The following is a 20,183-nucleotide window of genomic DNA, read 5'->3' as shown; positions in this document are numbered from 1 at the left end:
AAATCGATGAGCAATGGGATGACGGTGACAGTGAAAGTGACAGTCCTGGAAGACAGCTATTATTGCTACTATTGCCTTAAATATAAGAATGATAAGGCATAATGTGAGACCCACACTGGCATATAAAATAAAATCTTTTGCAAGTCTCAGTTTCCTTACCATATTGCCAGTAAGCAGCCTTGGAGCAAAAGTAGTCACAATAGACAGCCACACCTTCCTGCCCGCTCCAGCACAGCTCACCAAAAACTTTCTGGTGATGGTCCTGCAGAGGTTCAGTTCTCAAAGAAGACAGAGCACCTACCTGGTCTTGAAGAAAAGAATTTTAGGAGAACACAGTAAACAAGTGTTTTTATTTTGGAAATAGTAGAGGGAACCCAATAAAAGAATTACACACCCCAAGGTGAGATGTGGATGACTCCAGAATGGAGTGTGCCATAAAATTAAAGTGAAGCAAGTTGTACACCCAAAATAGAGGGATGGGGTTTAAAGAGGAAATGTCAACTCCTCGCCCTTCCCCCTTGCATGCAGCTCCTCTTAAGCTGACTTAAATCTCTACACTTCAGACATCCTGAAAATTCCTGGACTTTCTTCTGGAGGCTGGGTAGTTTACTTTCACAAGACCAAAAATTCTGATCCAACTCTTGGGCTCACAGGAAACCAAGAGTTAATGGACACTCCCCGGGGTTAGAAGGTCAAATAAATACCTAAAAGATCCTGAGTATAAACAGGGTATCAGTCTTAACAACACAGATGGGACCTACATTAGCAAGGCATCTCTGGGAAACAAATGGGAATCCTTTCATTCTTTATTTGATAAATAATATAAAGCCCCAGTTTTCCTATAAGAACCCTACAAAATGAGTCAGACTTGAATCCTATACTGTTCCTCCCTGCTAGGGCGTAGTCTGAGTACCTTTATTACTGAATATTTTGAAAACAGTGAGGAGTGTGGGAACTGTGGACTAACACATGATTCCTGCAGGATGAAGTATTCTCCACTGCTTTCACAAAACTCATTTTATAGGTAAGCTGCAGGATTCCAGATACGTTAAAATAAAGGATTTCAAACTTTGGGTGGTTTTTCATGTCCTATCAGAATGTCTGATTCCTGTTCATGTAACTTCTCTAAGGGGTCTAGCCTTAGTGTTCCTTGAACTGTGACAAAGTAACTGCTTTTCGATGTATCTTGGTTTTGTTACTTCTCAAAACTCATTGCCAAGGGGGTATCCCACCACCCTAATAATTTTGCAAGAATTCCTTTGCACCATTCGGGTGTCCTAAATATCAGAGAGTAAGCTCTCAATATTTAAAAACCCCCCAAGTGTGGCTGGCCCTCCAATGTTTTGTTCAATCATTTCATTATAATGTTGATGAGAAAACAATACTGGTCAAGTCTAAACAAAATGCCATTATTAGGCCTACTTTCATTACAGGTCTATTATTTTAAAGTCATGGTTGGTTTCTAAGAACTTGCCTAGACTCATAAGTGATGACGTTCTCAAATTACAATGAAAATGGCCTATACCACAGTTTTGGAAACTTCCTTATAAAGTCTATTTCTTTCAGTTGAACTTCTGACAAATGCTAGTTTCTTTTCAATTAAAAAGAAAACAATTAAGTTCCTTTTGCAGTTAATTGCCCATAAAAAAAAATGGTGAAAATCCTCTCAAGAAATACTTCGATTAGGTTATTAAGCAACACTTAGCTTCTGACTCACAAAGCACAGAGGTAATTACAGGTTAAAATTGAGTTCTGAGCCTCTTTTTAAATAAGAAACTGATTACAAAATCATAGTTTCATTAAAGAACATAAAAAATTTGATGGTGAATATCAATCATGTTACCACTCGTGGTGGTAACAGTGCTAATGCAAAAAAGAAATTGAATTTTAATTAATTAGCATTAAAAATCTACCTATATCACCCGTGATTAAAAAATAGTGAAGCGTATGCCTGGGATTGAAACTTTTTCTACTTGAGATCCCTTTCACTACCTAAATATAAAGTAAAACAAGTATAAAAGGCCAAATTTATTGTGAATTATTAAATCTACAGCAAAATACTTTTTGTGACTTTCATTGTTACATGACCTAAACTAGGGCATATACCACATGGTATTTTTTTCATTCACTTCCCCTATAAACCTCTTATATTATTTTTCTGATAACAGGAGTTATCTTTGTAAGGCATAAATTTTGGAATAGACATTGTTACAAACTGGGAAGATTATTTATTTTACTGGTTTATAATGGGCAGTCTCTTGCCCACAGGCCTGGCTTTCTTCCCCGGGGCCCCTCGGAGGGGATGGGCTCCAGCTTCCCTCCCCACCCCGAGCAGAGCTACCGGCAGCCGAAGACCACCGCAACCTAGCTACAGCCATGCTCCAAGCTCCTCTCTACACGTTCGGACAGGCCTCATGCATGAAGGTACCGGCAGAGAAACCCAGGTGTGTGTAATCCCATCAACGACCAACATCCAGAGAGACTTAAAAGCAAGCTCTCAGAAGCGGTATCTTTAGCCTACTTCTCCCTCTGGGAGAATCTTCTGAGAGTACAGCCTTGCAAGCTTCCCATGGTGTATTCATATGCAAAATCCAGTAAGAAGCTGGATCTCATTCCCCTGACCCTGGAGAGCACCCAGTACAACATATTTAGGAGGGCCAAGTTGAGATAGACTTCTAAGATCTCAGGGAAAGGACGAAATGAGGTGTTACTGAGCCCACCGGAGAAATCAGTGATTAACGGGCTATTGTGATTGATAATGTTATCACGTATGCTAGGAAAATAACTCTCCACTTCACCTACTGGCAATCATTCATGACAAAACTGATAATTTAATTTTTTGGCTTTTGGCTATAACCAGGTTTAGTCCTGGCTCTGCACTCAGGGATCACCCAGAGGCTCAGAGGACCAGCGGGGATGCCAAGATTTAACCCATCTGTTGTACTCACTGGCTCCCTTTCTGTATTTCTGCAACATGTGTCAACATAAAATGCTATTGTGTAAAAGAAATATTTGATAACATTTCTAACTAAAATCATCCACCTGCTTTATCTATTTTCATTTCACTACTAAATTGATAAAATTTGATATAATGAAAACCAAATATTTAAGGAGTCAATACTAACTTTCCCTAAGCTTTCCATGAATGAAATGTATTAACCAACTTGATCTAAGTATCAGTCAACTTGGTTGAAGTATCAACCAAGTTCATCTGGTTGATGTAGCCTGAAGACAAAGGAAAATTCGGTTTTCTCCAAATCTTGTTTTTCCTCATAAAAACATATGTAAATCAAACTACCATGTCTAGAATGCATCATTTATTGGTTCTACATGAGATGAGTGGATGTGAGACCATATGGCCTCTAAGTTTTATTCCTAAGCTTACAAAAAAGGCCCTCCCAACAACCCCTTGACACTTTCATCAAAATCGAGGAAAGCATCGTAAGCATTACAGCACATGCTTTACACTTATTAGACCCTACAACTCATAAAAGAAAACTGCATACGTTTTACTTCAATTACAATTATGTAGATATTTTTTATATTGCTTTTGAGCCACACCTGGTGGTGCTGAGCTTACTCCTGGCTCTGTGGTCAGGACCATATGCAGAATCCAGGGCTAAACGGAGGTTGTCCACATCAAACACACTGACCCCTGTACCATCTTCTCTGGCCCCATTTTTAGTTTATCACAAAAATACACAGGCTGCCACTGGAGTGATTTTAGTGGAATAACCCGTACCTAAACAACATTTTAAACTTAAAAGACATTATTTCTATAAGCTGTACACAAACTTTAGAAAGCCTGTATGAAGGCAAGGAATATTAGCTTCTTAACTGATTCAAATAATAAACCAATGAAAAACCCATGTTTACTTCTTTTCAGTGAGGTTTATGGAAACTTTGAGCTGTGGATGTCGACAATAACAGCAAGCACACTCAATATAAACAAGTTTATTTATTCACATATAAATAACAAAAACTGGCAATTCTAAAAAATCCTGCAATTCCTAAAATTAAAAAGTTAAAATGGGATTTTAAAAGTATAGTCAATTCTTCCAGATGATGAATAGCTTAACATTTTCTCCATTGCCCAAATATATTCTTACCCATTTCAAAACTGATAAACAGCCCTAGGGTGGTGTCCTAAGTAGGGATGTTTTAGATCACTGTTTCTGAACTTGTCCAGCTTTGAACCTCCTCTAACCTTATTTCCTATCCAGGACCTCCAATTACATGATTTTCTGGTCTTATTGGAATATCCTGGGATTCAGTTAAAAAATGCAGGTTTTTGTAACTGCAGAAGACTTACCTTCTAGTGAATGTACTATGAGGGAAAGAAATGAATGTATCTTGGACTACTGCTGGTATTTGTATGCTTGATCTAACAGGCTAAGTTTACAAGATTTTCATAAATATTGAAATATGAGATATTATTCCTGACCCTTTCCAAAATATTTTTCACACTATTCAATATAAAAATAAAACCAAACTATCAAACCTATGACTAGGCAAATATGCTTCTCTCAAAACATAGAAATATTTTAATTTACATAGCATATTACAATGATACTCATAAAAATCTGCACATCATTCTTAGAATACTCAGTTTCTGTACAAAAATTTACAATGTCCCATGTGATTTTCCCTCAGTGTGCTACAGAGTTCAGAGGTTCTGCTCGAATATTCCCCAAATCAAGGGCAGAATCTGTTTCTTCATCAATTTCTCCAATCACGGCCCTGTAATGTGAGAAAACAAAGTTAAAACATCAATCCTGAATAAAGCTGATGAAGAACACAGTAAAAAATAATAAAAGTGAAAAACATTTTCATGATAGTGAAGGGCACTTTGATATTTAAAAATATTCCTAAAATAAAGGGAAGCTGTGGCCAGAGACAGTATAGTAAGGTGCATGCCAACCTGAGTCCAATCCCGGCACCCCACAATGTCCCCCAAGCCCTGCTAGGGCTGATCCCTGAGCAATAAAGCAGAGTAAGCTCTGATCATATCCAGGCTCGCAAACCAAGAGAGTGGTAACATTATTTGAGAATGAAATTATTTGACATTTAAAAACATCATCATTGCACAAGAGTATAGTGATTGGATAAGGTTTAAAAAAAAAAAAAAAAGAAAAAGACACGTATGATGGTACATATGTGGGTTAAGAAAACCAAAAACTCCAAACCGGTTTGGATCTCTCACCCCGCAGTAGTAGAACAGCTATCCATCCAGAAAATACTTTTTCATGAACCGGACAGAGTAAAAGTCATTAAGTTTTTCAATTCAACATTTATAGTTTTCAGTTACTTTTACTAGCACCATGTTAAATAATCAAGGGGCCCAGACTCCAGCTACAGTAACTGTTACAACCAAATGAAAGGAAAACACATAAAACATTACTTAAGAAATTGGCTATCTGTTGGGCTCAACTTTGTGTTTAATGAGAGCACGTGCTACAAATAAATATAGAAATCTGCCTGATTTTAATGTCTGTAACCAAATTTATCCCTGAGGCCCAGAGAAGGGGATCAGGGCCCATGAGTCACATGTTGCTGTGGCAGCCTTTTGGGCCAGTGCCTGCCATGGGTTGGGCAGGCACTGAATTTGACACAGCTGCAGCACACCTTGCCCGCCTTAAGCTACATAAAGCATCTAGCTCTCGAATAAATGCAAAGCAACAAACTGGCAGTATGTACTAAGTATGTACTGTTTTCTAAACATAAAACAAAGATCTCAAGTCAACCTTAAAATATAGTGTCACTTAAAATTCTCACAGAAGATTTAAAAGTTGATTCTGTTGAGAAAAGGCCAATTTGCAGTTTACTGATCTCAAATGGAGCAAATATTACCAATAACATTAACTACAAAACTCACCTTCAAGTCTACCAGTTAGCCTTAGTGGATCTAATGGAATTTTTAACTGTTTTAAAGCTTTAAGAAAGTTAAAGAGGGGGACTGGAGCGATAGTACAGCGGGCTGGGCATTTGCCTTGCACGAGGCCAGACCCAGGTTCGATTCTCGTCATCCCAAATGGTACCCTGAGCACCGCCAGGGGTAATTTCTAAGTGCAGACACACCCGCACGCACACGTGCGCTGAGTCCGGCAAGCTGCTGAGAGTATCCCGCCCACACAGAAGAGCCTGGTTAAGCTCTCCGTGGCATATTCAATATGCCAAATAACAATAACAGGTTTCATTTCCCTGACCCTGAAAACAGCTTCCAATCGTGAAAAATCAATAAGGAGAGGCTGCTAAAATCTCAGGGCTGGGACAAAATAAGAGTCCTAGTAAGCACCTAGTAGGCACCCACTGGAATAAATGGACAAACAATGGGATGACAGTGATACAGTTGATTTAGATTCCTGGGCTGCATCTGCAAAAACGTTGTTTTTAACTACCACCTATTAACTTCACATACAATTCATCTCTAATACTTATCAGTATAATCTTGACAAAAAGTCAAATAATTTGGACACATAAAGGTGATAAGTGCACTTCTTAAAGCACTGCTTTCTTTTCTATACCCTGTCCACCACAAACATTTTATTAAAATGTTTTTTGCTACCTTACCATCCATTTTCTAGTATACTATATGCTATAATACAGCAGCTATTCACTGTATGTGACTTAAAATTACAAATGCAATAGTTATCAGTCACTTTTCAAGTACTCAACATTTACATTGCTAGCTAACTACTATGCAGATATATAATGCAGAAATGTATTTTATATATAGAATATCTTAAATATAATGCAAAAAACAGATAGTATTATACTATCTGTAGGCTTTAGAGTTGCTACTAAAATCTCAAGTTGCTATACCACTATGTCTCAATTTATCCAAAACTACAGTATAATCAGGGACAGCTTATGTATTATGACAATTATACTAAACCCTAGCTTCATAAATAGTGGTTCATGACTCCAAACTGGGCAATGATACAAAATACATTTGTGATTTACTATTAATATAGCTCGATTAATATACATATTTTATATGCCTATATACCCAGGGCTGCATAAAACTTTCTCAGGAGCAGATGGGTTTTAAATGGATAAAATTTAATAAGCCCTACTCCTTTCTTTTTCAAAAGAAAAATAATAGGTTAGTACTTGCTTATAAAGACTGCTGAGTAATTTGGAACTGCTCACAGGAGATCTCAAACTGAGTGCTGCACTGCATTTATTTATTTTTCTTTTGGGGTCACACACACGAACAGGGATTACTCCTGGCTCTGCACTCAGGAATTTCTCTTGACGGTGCTCAGGAGACCATATGGGATGCTGGGAATCGAACTCGGGTGGGTCGTAGGCAAAGCAAATGCCTTACCCGCTGTGCTATTGGTCCAGCCTGCATTTATTTTTATTTCTCTAAAATTAGTGGGCTTTTAGAAGAACATTTTAAGAAAGTTCTCCAATGAAGTTTAAACCTGTTTTTAAAGCCTAGCAGGCCACTTAAATATCAGAAATGTGGTTAAATATCAGCAAAGATATGTATAAAAGTATCCATTGTTATTTTAAATAAATTTAGAAAAAAATTTATTGAATGAATACACTAATTCTTATATAACTGAAGAGGACATTAAGATATTTTCAGTAAAACCTTCTTTCCAAATAGCAGGACAGTAGCACATGGTACATATTTAACTCGCCTTAGTAAGACAGATTACTTACACATTGTCACCTCTTACGATGTACAACCCTAGTACCACTTGTTCCACTCCTTGTGAAGAGCTGAACACTCGTTCATGACTTTCATCCAAAATTAAATTAATGGTCTGGTCAAAACCTTTCAATGTTCCCTGGAAAGAAAAATTAAGAGAAAAAGACTATTTTAGTATACTTCAGTGTGTAAATTCAACCACATCATGTAATTTGCTGGAATACTCTGAAAAGTACTTACTTGAATAGGACAGAGTAATATGAAATAGAATACTTGCTGCTCACATGCAAAGGACACATTCCAACCCTTTGAATTATCTTACTGGCCTAAAGTACCCAAAGTAATTAAGAGAAAAAACTTACCTATTTTTTATGAGGCAGTAAAAAAAAAAAATCTCCAACACACCTTTAATGGGTGTATTGTGTTGAATTACAAGGACAATTACCAAATAGAGGGACTTATTTCTGAGCAAGTAACATAAAACTCTACACATGTAGTTCTGACAAGGATATCTAAGGATATCAACTAAACCAAGCTGTAAAGGAAATACATGTTACCTGTAGCAATGTACCTATCACTGCACTCTAGCACTTGGTTTTATGCTAAGCATACTGCAGATTATTTCAACTAGTTCCTATCTTTGAGATATACTTACTCCTACTTTAAGACTAGCTGTAGAGACGCAAGTGATACTACAGTGGTAGGGCAATTGCCTTGAAGGTGGCACACCCAGTTTGAACCCCCAGAACACCACCAGGAGTAATTCTTAAATACAGTGCCAGGTGAAACTGCTGACCACTGCTGGGTGGGCAACCCCTCTCCACCCAAAGACAACAACTTTAGACTCAAGTCTATAGACAACTTTGCCATTCTATGAAAAAACAAATATAATTACCATTTCTCAGATATTCAAACAAGTCCCCACAAATATATACAAACACAAATATTAAACTAACACTTAAATGAGCATTTATTATTTGCCAGTGTTCTATATCACGTGTATTTACTTAATCTTCCCAATCACAAAGTAAAGCAGGTCTAATCATTAGAAAAAAAAATTTGTTGTGTGACAAGAGTGTTTCTGCAGTGCCAAGTCCAGGACCTCACAAACGCAATGCTCTTTCACTCAGTTTAACTTCCTTTCCCCAACCCTACTCAGAATTTGAAGGAAATAATCATAGAAAGTTTGTTTTGTTTTTGCTTTTTGCATCACACCCGGCAATGCACAGGGGTCACTCCTGGCTCTGCACTCAGGAATTACGCCTGGCAGTGCTCTGGGGACCATATGGGACGCTGGGAATTGAACCCGGGTCGGCCAGGTCGAGGCAAATGCCCTATCCGCTGTGCTATTGCTCCAGCCCCAATAGAAAGTTCTTATGACTCCTTTTTCAAATAAAGGAAGTCACTATACTACAACCTCAGATACCATCCAGGTTCCTGAAGAAATACACACCACCTTTGTACTGGCTTTAACTCACTAAAAATCTCTAAGTTCTGAAAATCAAAATGTATAAAATCAGAAGTAATTTTCACGAACAAAAATAAAAATAAAATAAATCTAGGTTTTGGCAAAATAACTATCTGCAAATATGTGTTGTTCCCAATAGGCTTCTTGAAGCATTAAGATACTAAAATATTTCCAAATGTCCATATTTCACAATGGGCACAAAAGTTCCTAAGAAGCAAAAACAAAATTGAAAACTTAAATGTTTAATATCATGAATGTCTCAACACGGAAATGGGGAAAAAATTTTAAAATGGGGTAGGGGGCAGGTAGTGTAGTGGTTAAGGCACTTTCTTGCATGCCAGCCAACCCTTGTTCAATCCCTGGCATGTGTCCTGCCATATGGTCCCCTTGAACACCTCCAGTAGTAATCCCTGAGAGTAGACAGGAGTAAACCCTGCACACCTTTCAGTGTAGCCCCAAAAGACAAAATTAAAAATGGAAGGAGTTTAAAACACAAACATCTGTATTTTTTTTTGTGTGGACAGGAACTCCTTGAATTTAGACCCTACTAGCCTAGATGCCTTGCATGTTTATTACTCAGTGTTTATTAACGCAGAACATATGTACTGACTACAGCTTAACAAAGAGATCAAGAAGGGAGTTATATGAAAACTGCAAGAGAGATTTTTTTTTTTTGTGGTGCCTTAGCACAGGAATTCATAGGCTTTAGGCAAAAATTTTCGAACAGGCCTGTGAAAAGTGCCAAGCACTTACCACAATCATCCTCCCGTCAGACGTGATCACGGCAACCGTTCCTGTTTGGCAAGTCAAGGAAAGCAGTTCTTAGGAGCTGGACTCTCAAAACTTACCGATCTGGTAGGGAAATGGTCTGAACAACTAGAAAAAGGAGGCAGAACTAAGAAAAAGCTTTTCGACGGTCGCGACATGCACTAAATAAAGGTTTTAAATATGTCATTCTTTGCGGTAATAACATTTCCTAAAGAAAGCCACCCTAAAAAAGGAGAAAAAAAAAAGGCTTTGAACAACAACATTGCTCCCTTTCCTAAGTCTTATTTCTTCATCTGAAATTAGTCTTAAGACTTTTAATCCAGGCACCGTTTCTGTGCTCCAGAGGCACAGCAAGCGTGCACTGTCGGGTGTGGCCCAAAACCCTTAAAAAAAGAAAATTAAAAATTAAACGCTAACTTGGGGTTGGAGAAATAGCACGGCGGGTAGGGCGTTTGCCTTGCACGCGGCCGACCCGGGTTCGATTCCCAGCATCCCATATGGTCCCTTGAGCATTGCCAGGAGTAACCCGTGCATAGCCAGGTGTGACCCAAAACGCAAAAAAAAAAAAAAAAAAATTAAACGCTAACATTTGCACGGGTTACTTCGGACTTCCCACGACCTCCCAAGCCTGTCTGCCGTGTTCACCGTAGTTAACAAAAAGGATGCGCCTTTCACGAAGTCAACGGTGGCCCATCTCGTTAGGAAGTTGGGAAGTTTCCCGCTCTCCTGGACCAAGGAGCAAAAGCCCTTGGGTAGGACAAGCACATGGTTTCACACAAACCTGACCGTCTCGTTCTCAAACGTGGGGCTCCCACGCCTAGGGCCCCCGAGACGTCTACCAGGAGCTCATCTCCAGCGGCAGAGGAAACCCGGGCTAATCGCAACACTGCAGGGGGGGAGTAGAGAGGCGGGGAGGGAGGCACCGCCAGGGCCGGGCCCCGGACCCTCCCCAGCGGCGGCCCCGCGCGCGCAACCCGCGTCCCACAGCGGCCGTGCGCCCCGTGCGCCTGCGAGCTCAGCCCCTCGGCTCTAGGGCTCGGCGCGCAGAGGCCGCCGCGTTGCCGACGGAAGGCCCGCGGGCAACCAGAGGATACGGTTGATGTAGTTCTCTAGGGCAGAAGTCATAGTTCGCCGACCGCCAGTCCCGGGACACGCGGCAGAAGCAGCGGCAGCGGCGACAGGAGAAGCTGAAAAGGCCCGCCAGACCTCGTCAGCGGCTTCCGGCCGGCAGGAACTCTCGCGAGAGTCACCGCTCTAGGAAAAGGAAGCGGCTGGGGGACTTACCCGAGAGGCAAAGCGGTGGCGCGGTAGTGCACATGCGTAGTGTGTTCTAGCTCCTCCCCCCCCCCCCCCCAATCCCCAGGCACCCCCCTCCCCCATCCCGCTGGGTTCCTGTCTCAGAATCCGTGAGAGACAAAAGCAAGCGGGCAGGAGAAAGATGAAGTTCCCTGACAGTGGGCAGAACGAGCCGAATCCACTAGGGGCAGCATGCTGAGAAAAATCAGGGAAGGAGACGAAGTCAAAAATAAAAGTATTAGGGGCCGGAGCGGTAGAACAGCAGATAAACTGTCTGCTTTGCACGTGCCCTACCCGGGTTCAATTCCCGGCACCCTTTAGGGTCCTCCAAGCACTGCCAGGACTAATTCGTGAGTGCAGAGCCAAGAGGAACGACGGGTGTGGCCTCAAAATAATTATTTTTTAAAAAGGCGTTTCCTTTGCAGGTGAAACTGAACGATAAGTAGGGCTCACCTGTGAACGCGTGTAGATGCAGGGAAGTGGGATTCTTCGTTTTCCCGCCACGTGGGCCCCAAATTAAACCAACTAGTTCGAGACGGTTTTGCTCACCCTATGTGGAAAATGCAAGGACGAAAATGCAAATGGACTTATTCTGCATTTCCTTAAGTGCCCCGTTAATCATTTCCTTAAGAATCCAGACCTGGAGAAGTGTCTTAAGAGCAGAGAAAGATACTTGATCACCATAAGATCTCCCAGAAAATAAAAAAATTAAGAAATAAATTAAGAAAAAAAAAACAAAACACAGGCTCTTACATTGCCCGGGAAGGATTGCAAATCCCAGATTGTGTTCTGGTCCTGGACATACTAAGGCACCTTAGGCGGCTTCCCCTTCCCCTAGCCAAGTAGGAACAGCTCATCTGGGCCACGGTTTTCTAAGCGGATCTCTTTGACATTTGGAGTATTTTGAAATGTTACCGTGAAAAGTCAATCTTAATACACAGTAGCACCCTAACTTCAAAGAACTCAAAGTCAGGAAAGGAACCATATACAAAATAGCGCAATGTAGTGCTCCGGTTTACAGACTCGCCTCCTGATTTGAGTTAGGTTTGTGACTTCTTAGCTGCTGAATTGTGGGTTTTAAATAACTTGAAAATTCAGGATTTTTCTTTTAGAGACTGAATCATCTGTTTCTAGTAGTTTATGCATAAGATTACCTGCAGATTATCTCCAAGTGGTTACAGTTCACTGAAATTTAGTCTGATCAGTTAGAAACTACACATACTCAGAAATTAGTGAATGCCTCAGTGTTTGCTGGGGGAGAAAAGTATGTTTCATAGCGAAAAATGAAGTATGCAACGTGGTTTACAAATGCTAGACATTGAAGTAAAAGGTAATCAGAGTAGTGTCACTAGTAGGTATTTTTTTCAAAAGTCACCTTTATCAAGTGTTAAAGAATGTACTAATGATTTTAGAATTTTATCATAATTTAAGGTACTACATTTATCATGAGTATATTATATTCTAAACCCAATTAACGTGTGTATTGGCAGATAAATAATGGTTATATTTGTATCCTCAAGGAATATAAAAAAATCTCTTTGGTTTGAAATATTTTTACACTTTTTTTTTTCTTTTTGGGTAACACCTGGCCATGCTCAGGGGTTACTCCTGGCTCTGCACTCAGGAATAACTCGTGGCGGTGCTCCGGGGACCATGTGGGATGCTGGGAATCGAACCCGGTTTGGCCGAGTGCAAGGCAAACTCCCTACCCGCTGTGCTATTGCTCCAGCCCCTATTTTTACACACTTTAAAGCGGCTATATTTTGTATAATCCTTAAGAATTGTAATGTGGTATAAAAATGCCATCTTTACCATTTGGATATGAAAGTCTGTTAAAAATAAAAAAGCATTTATTAAGACAATGAGTTACATCTGGATTGAATGTTATATTTTTGATTTATTTAAATTCAGTTAGCTTTTGATTTTGGGAGTGCATGGATGGAGAAAGTTAAGCATCTCATAAACAAAAATTAAAACTACAGCGGAGGAAAAACAACATATATATAAGTATCTGACAACTGAAACATTAAGGAGTAAGTGAGATCTTCAGCTACATCAAAACCTCTAGAAAAGGTATAGTCAATTATTTTATTTGGGGTGGGGGAGTTACATTGGGCAAAAATGACATTGTTTAAATAATGTTCTTTCATTGTTAGAATTAACCAAAGTACACTTTGAGTATACAGTTTATTACAATAGTTTCCTGCCTAGTTAGAGTGTGTATTTAGTCCATTTCAGACTAGTCTGGTAATTTCTGTATCTCCCAGTCACCTAATGAATGCCTCTCTACCTGTAACAATCCAGTTGCAGGTATCAAGAATAACAGTAAAGATTTATCAAAGATAGGACCAAATAAAGGATCTTTTAAGGGTCAGAGAGATAGTATGGGGTTTGCCTTGCACACAGCTGACCTGAGTTTAATCCCTGGTATCCCAAATGGTCCTACAAGCTTCACTAGGAGTGACCATAACCTCCGAGCTAAGGAGTGAGCCCTGAGCACAGCCAGGTATGACCCTCAAACCATTAAATAAATCAATAAAGGTTTTTTTTTTTTTTGCTTTTTTGGGGGGTCACAACACAGCGATGCTCAGGGGTTACTCCTGGCTCTACACTCAGAAATTACCCCTGGCAGTGCTTGTGGGACCATATGGGATGCCGGGGATTGAACCCGGGCCGGCTGCGTGCAAGGCAAACGCCCTACCCGCTGTGCTATCGCTCCAGCCCCATAAATCAATAAAGTTTTGATGAACTTGTGTCTCTCATGAGGCCCACTGTCTCACTTTGTAAAGGCTAATGCAAGTTAGTAAAATACAAACTTTGAGGTTGGAGAGATAGCTCAATAGGCTAGGTATATGGTTGCATTCCAAAGGCTTGATCCCCAAGCACTGCTGGAAATGACCCTTGAGCACTGAACTGGGAGTAGCCCTTATCCATTTCCAGATGTGACTCCCCCAACCAAAGAAAAGTTAAATAAAACAAACAAAATTAAATTATAATTGTATGCATTCTTTACATTATTTTTATTTGGAAAATGCCAAATGGTAATAAAGGTTTGGGGTTGCAATGTGGTATGTACATTCCTTAAAAATCTTCACAAGAGAGAAAAATCGGTCTGTGTTGGAAAAATAAGTGTTAGACAAAAAAGCAAAAGAACACCATCAGGATTTACAGATTGAGAAGTAGTTTTATAATTTGCACAAAATGTAAAGGTGCTGATATGGGAGGCTCTGAATCATTGTTTCATTTGTTTTTGTATCAAGATGTAATAGAATTGCAAAATATCCACTATCAAAATGGGACACATGGCAGACGCCCTGCCCGCTGTGCTAATCTTTTCCATCCTTTTACATTTTCAGACATCTTAAATAAGAAAATTAAAAATAAAAAGAAAAGAGTAAGTGCCACACAATGAAAGACTCTCATTGGAGAGCCGCATTTCTTCAAGTCTGAAATGATACTGCAGTCAACCATGCTATTTGTATTTTTTATAGAGAGAGATTATTTCTTGGTAGCACAGGGCGATACAGTGCTAGGAAAAATTAACTATGTTCCAATGGGCCTTTCACATTCTAAAATGTATTCACATATTGAAATCACGGGCAGGAGCCATAGCACACTGGGTAGGGTGTTTGACTTGCATGCAGCCGAACCAGGTCCAATTCCTCCGCCCCTCTCGGAGAGCCCCGGCAAGCTACTGAGATTATCTTGACCTCATGGCAGAGCGTGGCAAGCTCCCCAGGGCATATTCGATACGCCAAAAACAGTAAGAACAAGTCTCACAACAGAGACATTACTGGTGCTGCTCAAGCAAATCCATGAGCAATGGGATGACAGTGACAGTGATTGAAATCACATGGGAGCCAATAAATAAATGGCTATACAAAAGTTCTCTAGTACAACAGATTGTTAATCTGGACTTTAAATAGAATTAACTTGTTCCTAATTTACTTATCTCCTTTTGTGATTTTATGTTCACTTTCACTTGTATCACTTATCATCCTGTTGATCCTCAGTTTGCTCCAGCGGGTGTCAGTAATGTCTCCATTCGTCCCTGTCTCATGCTAATGTAGCCCAATGGTATCTGTTCACTCCAGGAGCACAAAGAGCCTCAAACTGTTCATTCAGGGTTTTGATGAAAAAGTCTGATCATCTCATTGGTGGGCGGCCACGCGGTCTTCTGACGTTCCATGCAATCTAGTCGGTAACAGCTCTAGTCCAACGGTCGTCTCTGAATCGCATTACATGTCCGGCCCATCTGATTTTTGACACCTTGGCAAAGGAGACAGCGTCCCTGATTCTTGATTGTAGAAGGAGGTTGGAATTCTGAATTCCTTCTCTCACTTGAGTGAAACGTGATACTCTTAGCATAGCTCTTTTGATTCCTCTTTGGGATACCGGAATAGCATTCGCATCCTGTTTGCGTAGGGCCCAGGTCTCTGAGGTATACTTCAGTGCAAGAAGAATGGTGGAATCCAAAAGATGTGCCCAGAGTTGGAGGTTCTTCGTCCTCTTAACCACTTCTTCGATGCTCTTGAAGGCATTCCATGCTGCTCTCTTCCTCCTGCGCAGTTCTGGCGCCAAGTCATTCCTCATGTTGAGTTCTCAACCCAGGTACACATAGCTGCTGCATTCGGAGATCTTCGTTCCATTGAGAGCAAATGGCACGTCAGGGACTAGTTCGTTTTTCAATGAACATCGTTTTGCTGAGATTCAGCAGCAGTCCAACCTTTCTACCCTCGAGGTCGAAGTCGGCCAGCATTTGTGCCGCTTGGCTAATGTTTGGCATTATGAGAACGATGTCATCAGCGAAGCGGAGGTTGTGTGGTTGTCGACCGTCTATCTTCACTCCCATTCCTTCACATTCCAGTCGTTCTCGAGGGTGGCACTGAAGAGTTTCGGTGAAATGGTATTACCCAGCCAAGTCCCTCTCTTTACCTCAATGATCACTTTAGCAGCAGGTAATTTTTGAGATAGGAAGGTCTTAGACCTCTGGTTTACCTTAAGTGGTTCCTTGAATTCGTAAGACTTGTGTCATAAGAATGTGATCATCTAAATGTATCGCCCAGATCTTACCCTTGCAGTGTCTTTTTTAAAAAAAATTAATTACAAAGTATGTGTTATCACTTGCACGAGCAGATTAATGAACATTATTTTAAATTGTATACTTGCTGACTTTTTGTGTTTTGCCTGTCAGGAAAGGTTAGTTTCTTTATGTGCTTGGATGGCAGTACTGGTCAAAACATTCTGTCTAATTTTATTATGATTTGGGGATGCCAAATTGAAAATTAATATTTTCGCTTTTTGGAGGGGCGGGGTGGCTACAACGCTTTTGTCTCCTGTGAACATGGCCAATGGATGAATCATATCACAAAACTGATCAAAAGGGCATTATGCTAATATCTGTAGTGGAACAGTATGCTAAACCCCTTCCCTGAGTTTCTATTTCTCTTTCTTTTTTTTAATAGTTAAGGCAAGCATTTATTTATTTATTTATTTTAAAAATTTTTTATTGACTCACTGTGAGATAGACCTTAACAAAGCTGTTCATGATTAGATTTCAGTCCCACAATATTCCAACACCCATGCCTCCAGCAGTGTCCGTCCTCCAGCGCCAGTGTCTCCAAGTTCCCTTCTGCAACTCTGCCCCTGAGTCTGCCTCTGTGGCAGGGCCTTTTCTTCTCTCTCTGTCTTTGTCTCTGTGGGTTTCCATTTCTACCACATTATCTCTCCGTTCAGTTTTGTCTTACAATCACCTTTTTTGTAAGCAAAGAACAAGTCTTTGAGCCTCGAAAGTCAAGCTGTATTTTACTGCAACTTAATGTTTTTGGTTTTTTTCTTTCCTGTGCTAAGTCACATCTACGGCCCCTGCAATTTCAACATTATTGTCCTTGGGAATACCCGATAGAGTGAAGAAATAAAAAAAAAATCTGTGGTAATCACAGGTTATTTAAGGTTAATCACTCATATACTCTTCTTCAGAGTCCTAGTGAGGACTATTAGGAAAAGACAGAAACGCAACACTTCCCTGCTTCCTGATCTTATTCTGGATCTGCTTTCTGCTACTTATCCTCTTTCCTTCAGTAGTAGGTACATGCGTTGATAATATTAACCTTTTAAAACATGAATTTTCAAACTAAATAGCCTATGAACCATATTTTTAAAATTAGTTTTATTGTGATGCAGCCATACCTATTCATTTCCACATTGCCTAACTGCTATTGGCTGGATGTGTTAGAGTTGAGTAACTATGAAAGAGACCATATGGTCCAGAAAGGCTTAAAATATTTACTATCTGGGTCATTACAGAAAGTTTGAAGACCTGTGTTCTCTAATATTAACAAATGGGACTTCTAAAATTTTTATATCTATATTTGTTAAATGTCTTCTGCAAATTTTATGCAATTTTTTCAGGAAATTCAGCAGAAATGCAGCACGCGGTTCAGTGGCAGGTATTACCATAATGCCTTTTTGATCAGTTTTGAGATATGGTTCCTCCAGTTCTATGAACTTGAACATTTCTGCCATGTATGAAAATAAATGAAAATATGCTATTTAGACTTCAGAAGAACATATCTTTCCTTTTTCTTCCTTTCTTCTTATTGTTGGAATTTTGGTCAAGAATATTTTCTAAGTTTTTACCCATATGAAAACTCATGCAATAGCATTTTTCAAGTATAAAAGTAAATAATACTAGAAAATAATTATTTACATTTTAGCATATGCATCAGAAATTTTAAGACTAGTCATAATAGTGCTCACATTAAAATAAATTATCAGCAGTATTTAAAACTAAACTGTGGTCATTCAAATGAAAAACATTATTAGGGTATTAATTATATTTGGGCTGTTGAATATCAGAACTATTTTTTAAAAAATTCTTTCTTTTTAATTCTTTACTTTGAATTTTAATGACATAGAGAGAGTTTTGTATCTTGAGTTCTCTCTGGTCTTTCTTGCAGCTTAGATTCTGCCTATGACTACCTGAGACTTTGGATTTGGGAACTGTTTAAGATGCAATATTGTGGTCATACCAGTTATGGCAGGAACAAGTTCACAAAGGACCAGGCCACTAAAGTTACAGGAAACATCCTTGGTAAGTGTGAGTGCCAACCATATGAAGGCATGCAAGCGTCGGTCTGCATTATTTGATAAGTGGTGACCACAGTATGCGTTGTTTGGTAAAGGGTGTCTACAGGGTCCTGGCTAGCCCACTTTTTCTGTGTATGAAGAATGTACTACAAGGCTATCTAACTTCTCTATCTTTTTCTCCAGCTGCCTCTCAGTTATGCAAACTATTGAATATCCTTTAATAACTTCCATTCCTGCTTAAATCAGTTTACATTGGTTTCTGGTTTTAAGCTGGCAACTAAGAATTCTGACTGTAGAATTTTTCTGAAAGTGGCATTAGCAGTTATATGCAAGTAACTTTTTGCTCATTTAACATCTAATTCATGTAAATTAAGAGTTTTTTAACTAAACATTTTTTACATAAACTTACTTTAAAATTGTAAGATTCTGTAGTATGTTTATTACAATGAGTATAATTTCTGGCACATAATATTTTATGTATTTTAAATATATTTGAATAAAAATCTGGAAGGTATAGGTTTAACTTATGTTTATGGCAACACCTTTATTATGAAACTAATCAACTGACTTTATTTTTACATATAAATAAATATGTTACCATGCATTCTGTAACAAATAATTCAGATTCCCTTATTCATGTCTAATAGGACTCATATTTACTTATACCCTACACTCAAAATCTTACTTCCTATATAGATTCTGGGAATCTCCCTGGGATGTCTCATAATAACTTACTAGGAATCATTTCACTTCTATTTTAGGTTTTGTTATTGATCATGGAGGCTTAAGATTTTGTGGTGAAACTCTCTACGAGTGACCACTTCACCAAAATGATGATCTATTCTCAAGATCATTCCTAAGCTCAAGCTAAAGCACACTCAGATCTTGAATAAGGAGGATGCCCTTCTCTTTGTCTCTGTCATAGGTTCTGACGGGCTCATGGCATTGCTGAGTCTCACAGAATCCTTGTCAGTACAATTTCCTTGACTTTGTATATTGTTACCCCAGGTCTGCAGAATTTAGACATACAAGTATGTCAGGGACTGAAGAAAAATATCATTTTTTTTAGTTTATTTCCACTTTACATAATAAACTAGTCCAAATAGAGGCATTATTTTATACAAACACATCAGAAATTCTCAATCTGATTAGAATACAAGCAGCTAACCCAATTTTATCTCAAATTTTCTTTCCTTAAATACATCTCCAAAGAAAAGCTACCACAAATTACATGTGCTCACATTAGCAGGAATTCTTCCTATAAATATAAATGTTGTAGTTGGGTTTAATTTGTTCTATTTCAGAAATTTTTGTTGTAAGTTTCACATGACAGAAATAGAAGTTTTTGATACAAAACAAAAATGGAATAAGACATTCATATGATACTTTAAAATGTTACACAATTAAGGTATAAAATAATGTTTTTTTCCCCTGAGGGAATCCTGATTTATAAAATTGTATCTGTTTTAGAAGAAGTATATGTTTTTAAAGTTTCATTCCTCTTTAAATGTATGTTATGACACCACACCTGCCACCAAAATACCTGTATCTTCTACCACATCCATTGGATCCCCTCCACAGCTTCAAAACCCTCCCCTCTCTCACCATGGTAACTAAACTCTGTTCTTCGGTGGAAGGCCTAGGATCTGGTTTTGTTTGGGTATGTCTGGTCCCATCCTTTGATTTTTTATATGCTACCTATGAGTGAGATAATCTGATACACATTTTTCTCTTTCTGATTTATCTTAGCCTGACCACATATGGCGTTTTTTTTTTTATGAGGAGTCCTAAATATCTTATAGTTTAGAATGCAAATACATATATAGACACATACATAATTTCTAGAGATTCATGCTCACAAACTTTATGAACAAGGAATAGTAATCAAAAACACAGCTA

General features: G+C 39.0%; 1 protein-coding gene and 1 non-coding gene across 2 annotated transcripts; both read right to left on the bottom strand.

Annotated features, from left to right (window-relative positions):
* Positions 1-3,938: 3,938 nt before the first annotated feature.
* On the bottom strand, positions 3,939-11,134 carry LSM8 (LSM8 homolog, U6 small nuclear RNA associated). Its single transcript, XM_004602067.2, has 4 exons — positions 10,994-11,134; positions 9,885-9,925; positions 7,675-7,802; positions 3,939-4,740 (listed from the first exon to the last, which is right to left on the bottom strand). The coding sequence occupies exons 1-4, from the start codon at positions 11,022-11,024 to the stop codon at positions 4,650-4,652; spliced, it is 291 nt and encodes a 96-aa protein (XP_004602124.1). The 5' UTR covers positions 11,025-11,134; the 3' UTR covers positions 3,939-4,649.
* On the bottom strand, positions 5,486-5,619 carry LOC129400935 (small nucleolar RNA SNORA5). The gene has a single exon (XR_008627982.1). It is a non-coding gene; the product is annotated as a small nucleolar RNA SNORA5 (small nucleolar RNA).
* Positions 11,135-20,183: the final 9,049 nt, after the last annotated feature.

Source organism: Sorex araneus, chromosome 1 (genome assembly GCF_027595985.1).
Source record: "Sorex araneus isolate mSorAra2 chromosome 1, mSorAra2.pri, whole genome shotgun sequence".
NCBI lineage: Eukaryota > Metazoa > Chordata > Mammalia > Eulipotyphla > Soricidae > Sorex > Sorex araneus.
This window is presented reverse-complemented; position numbering and strand designations above follow the sequence as displayed.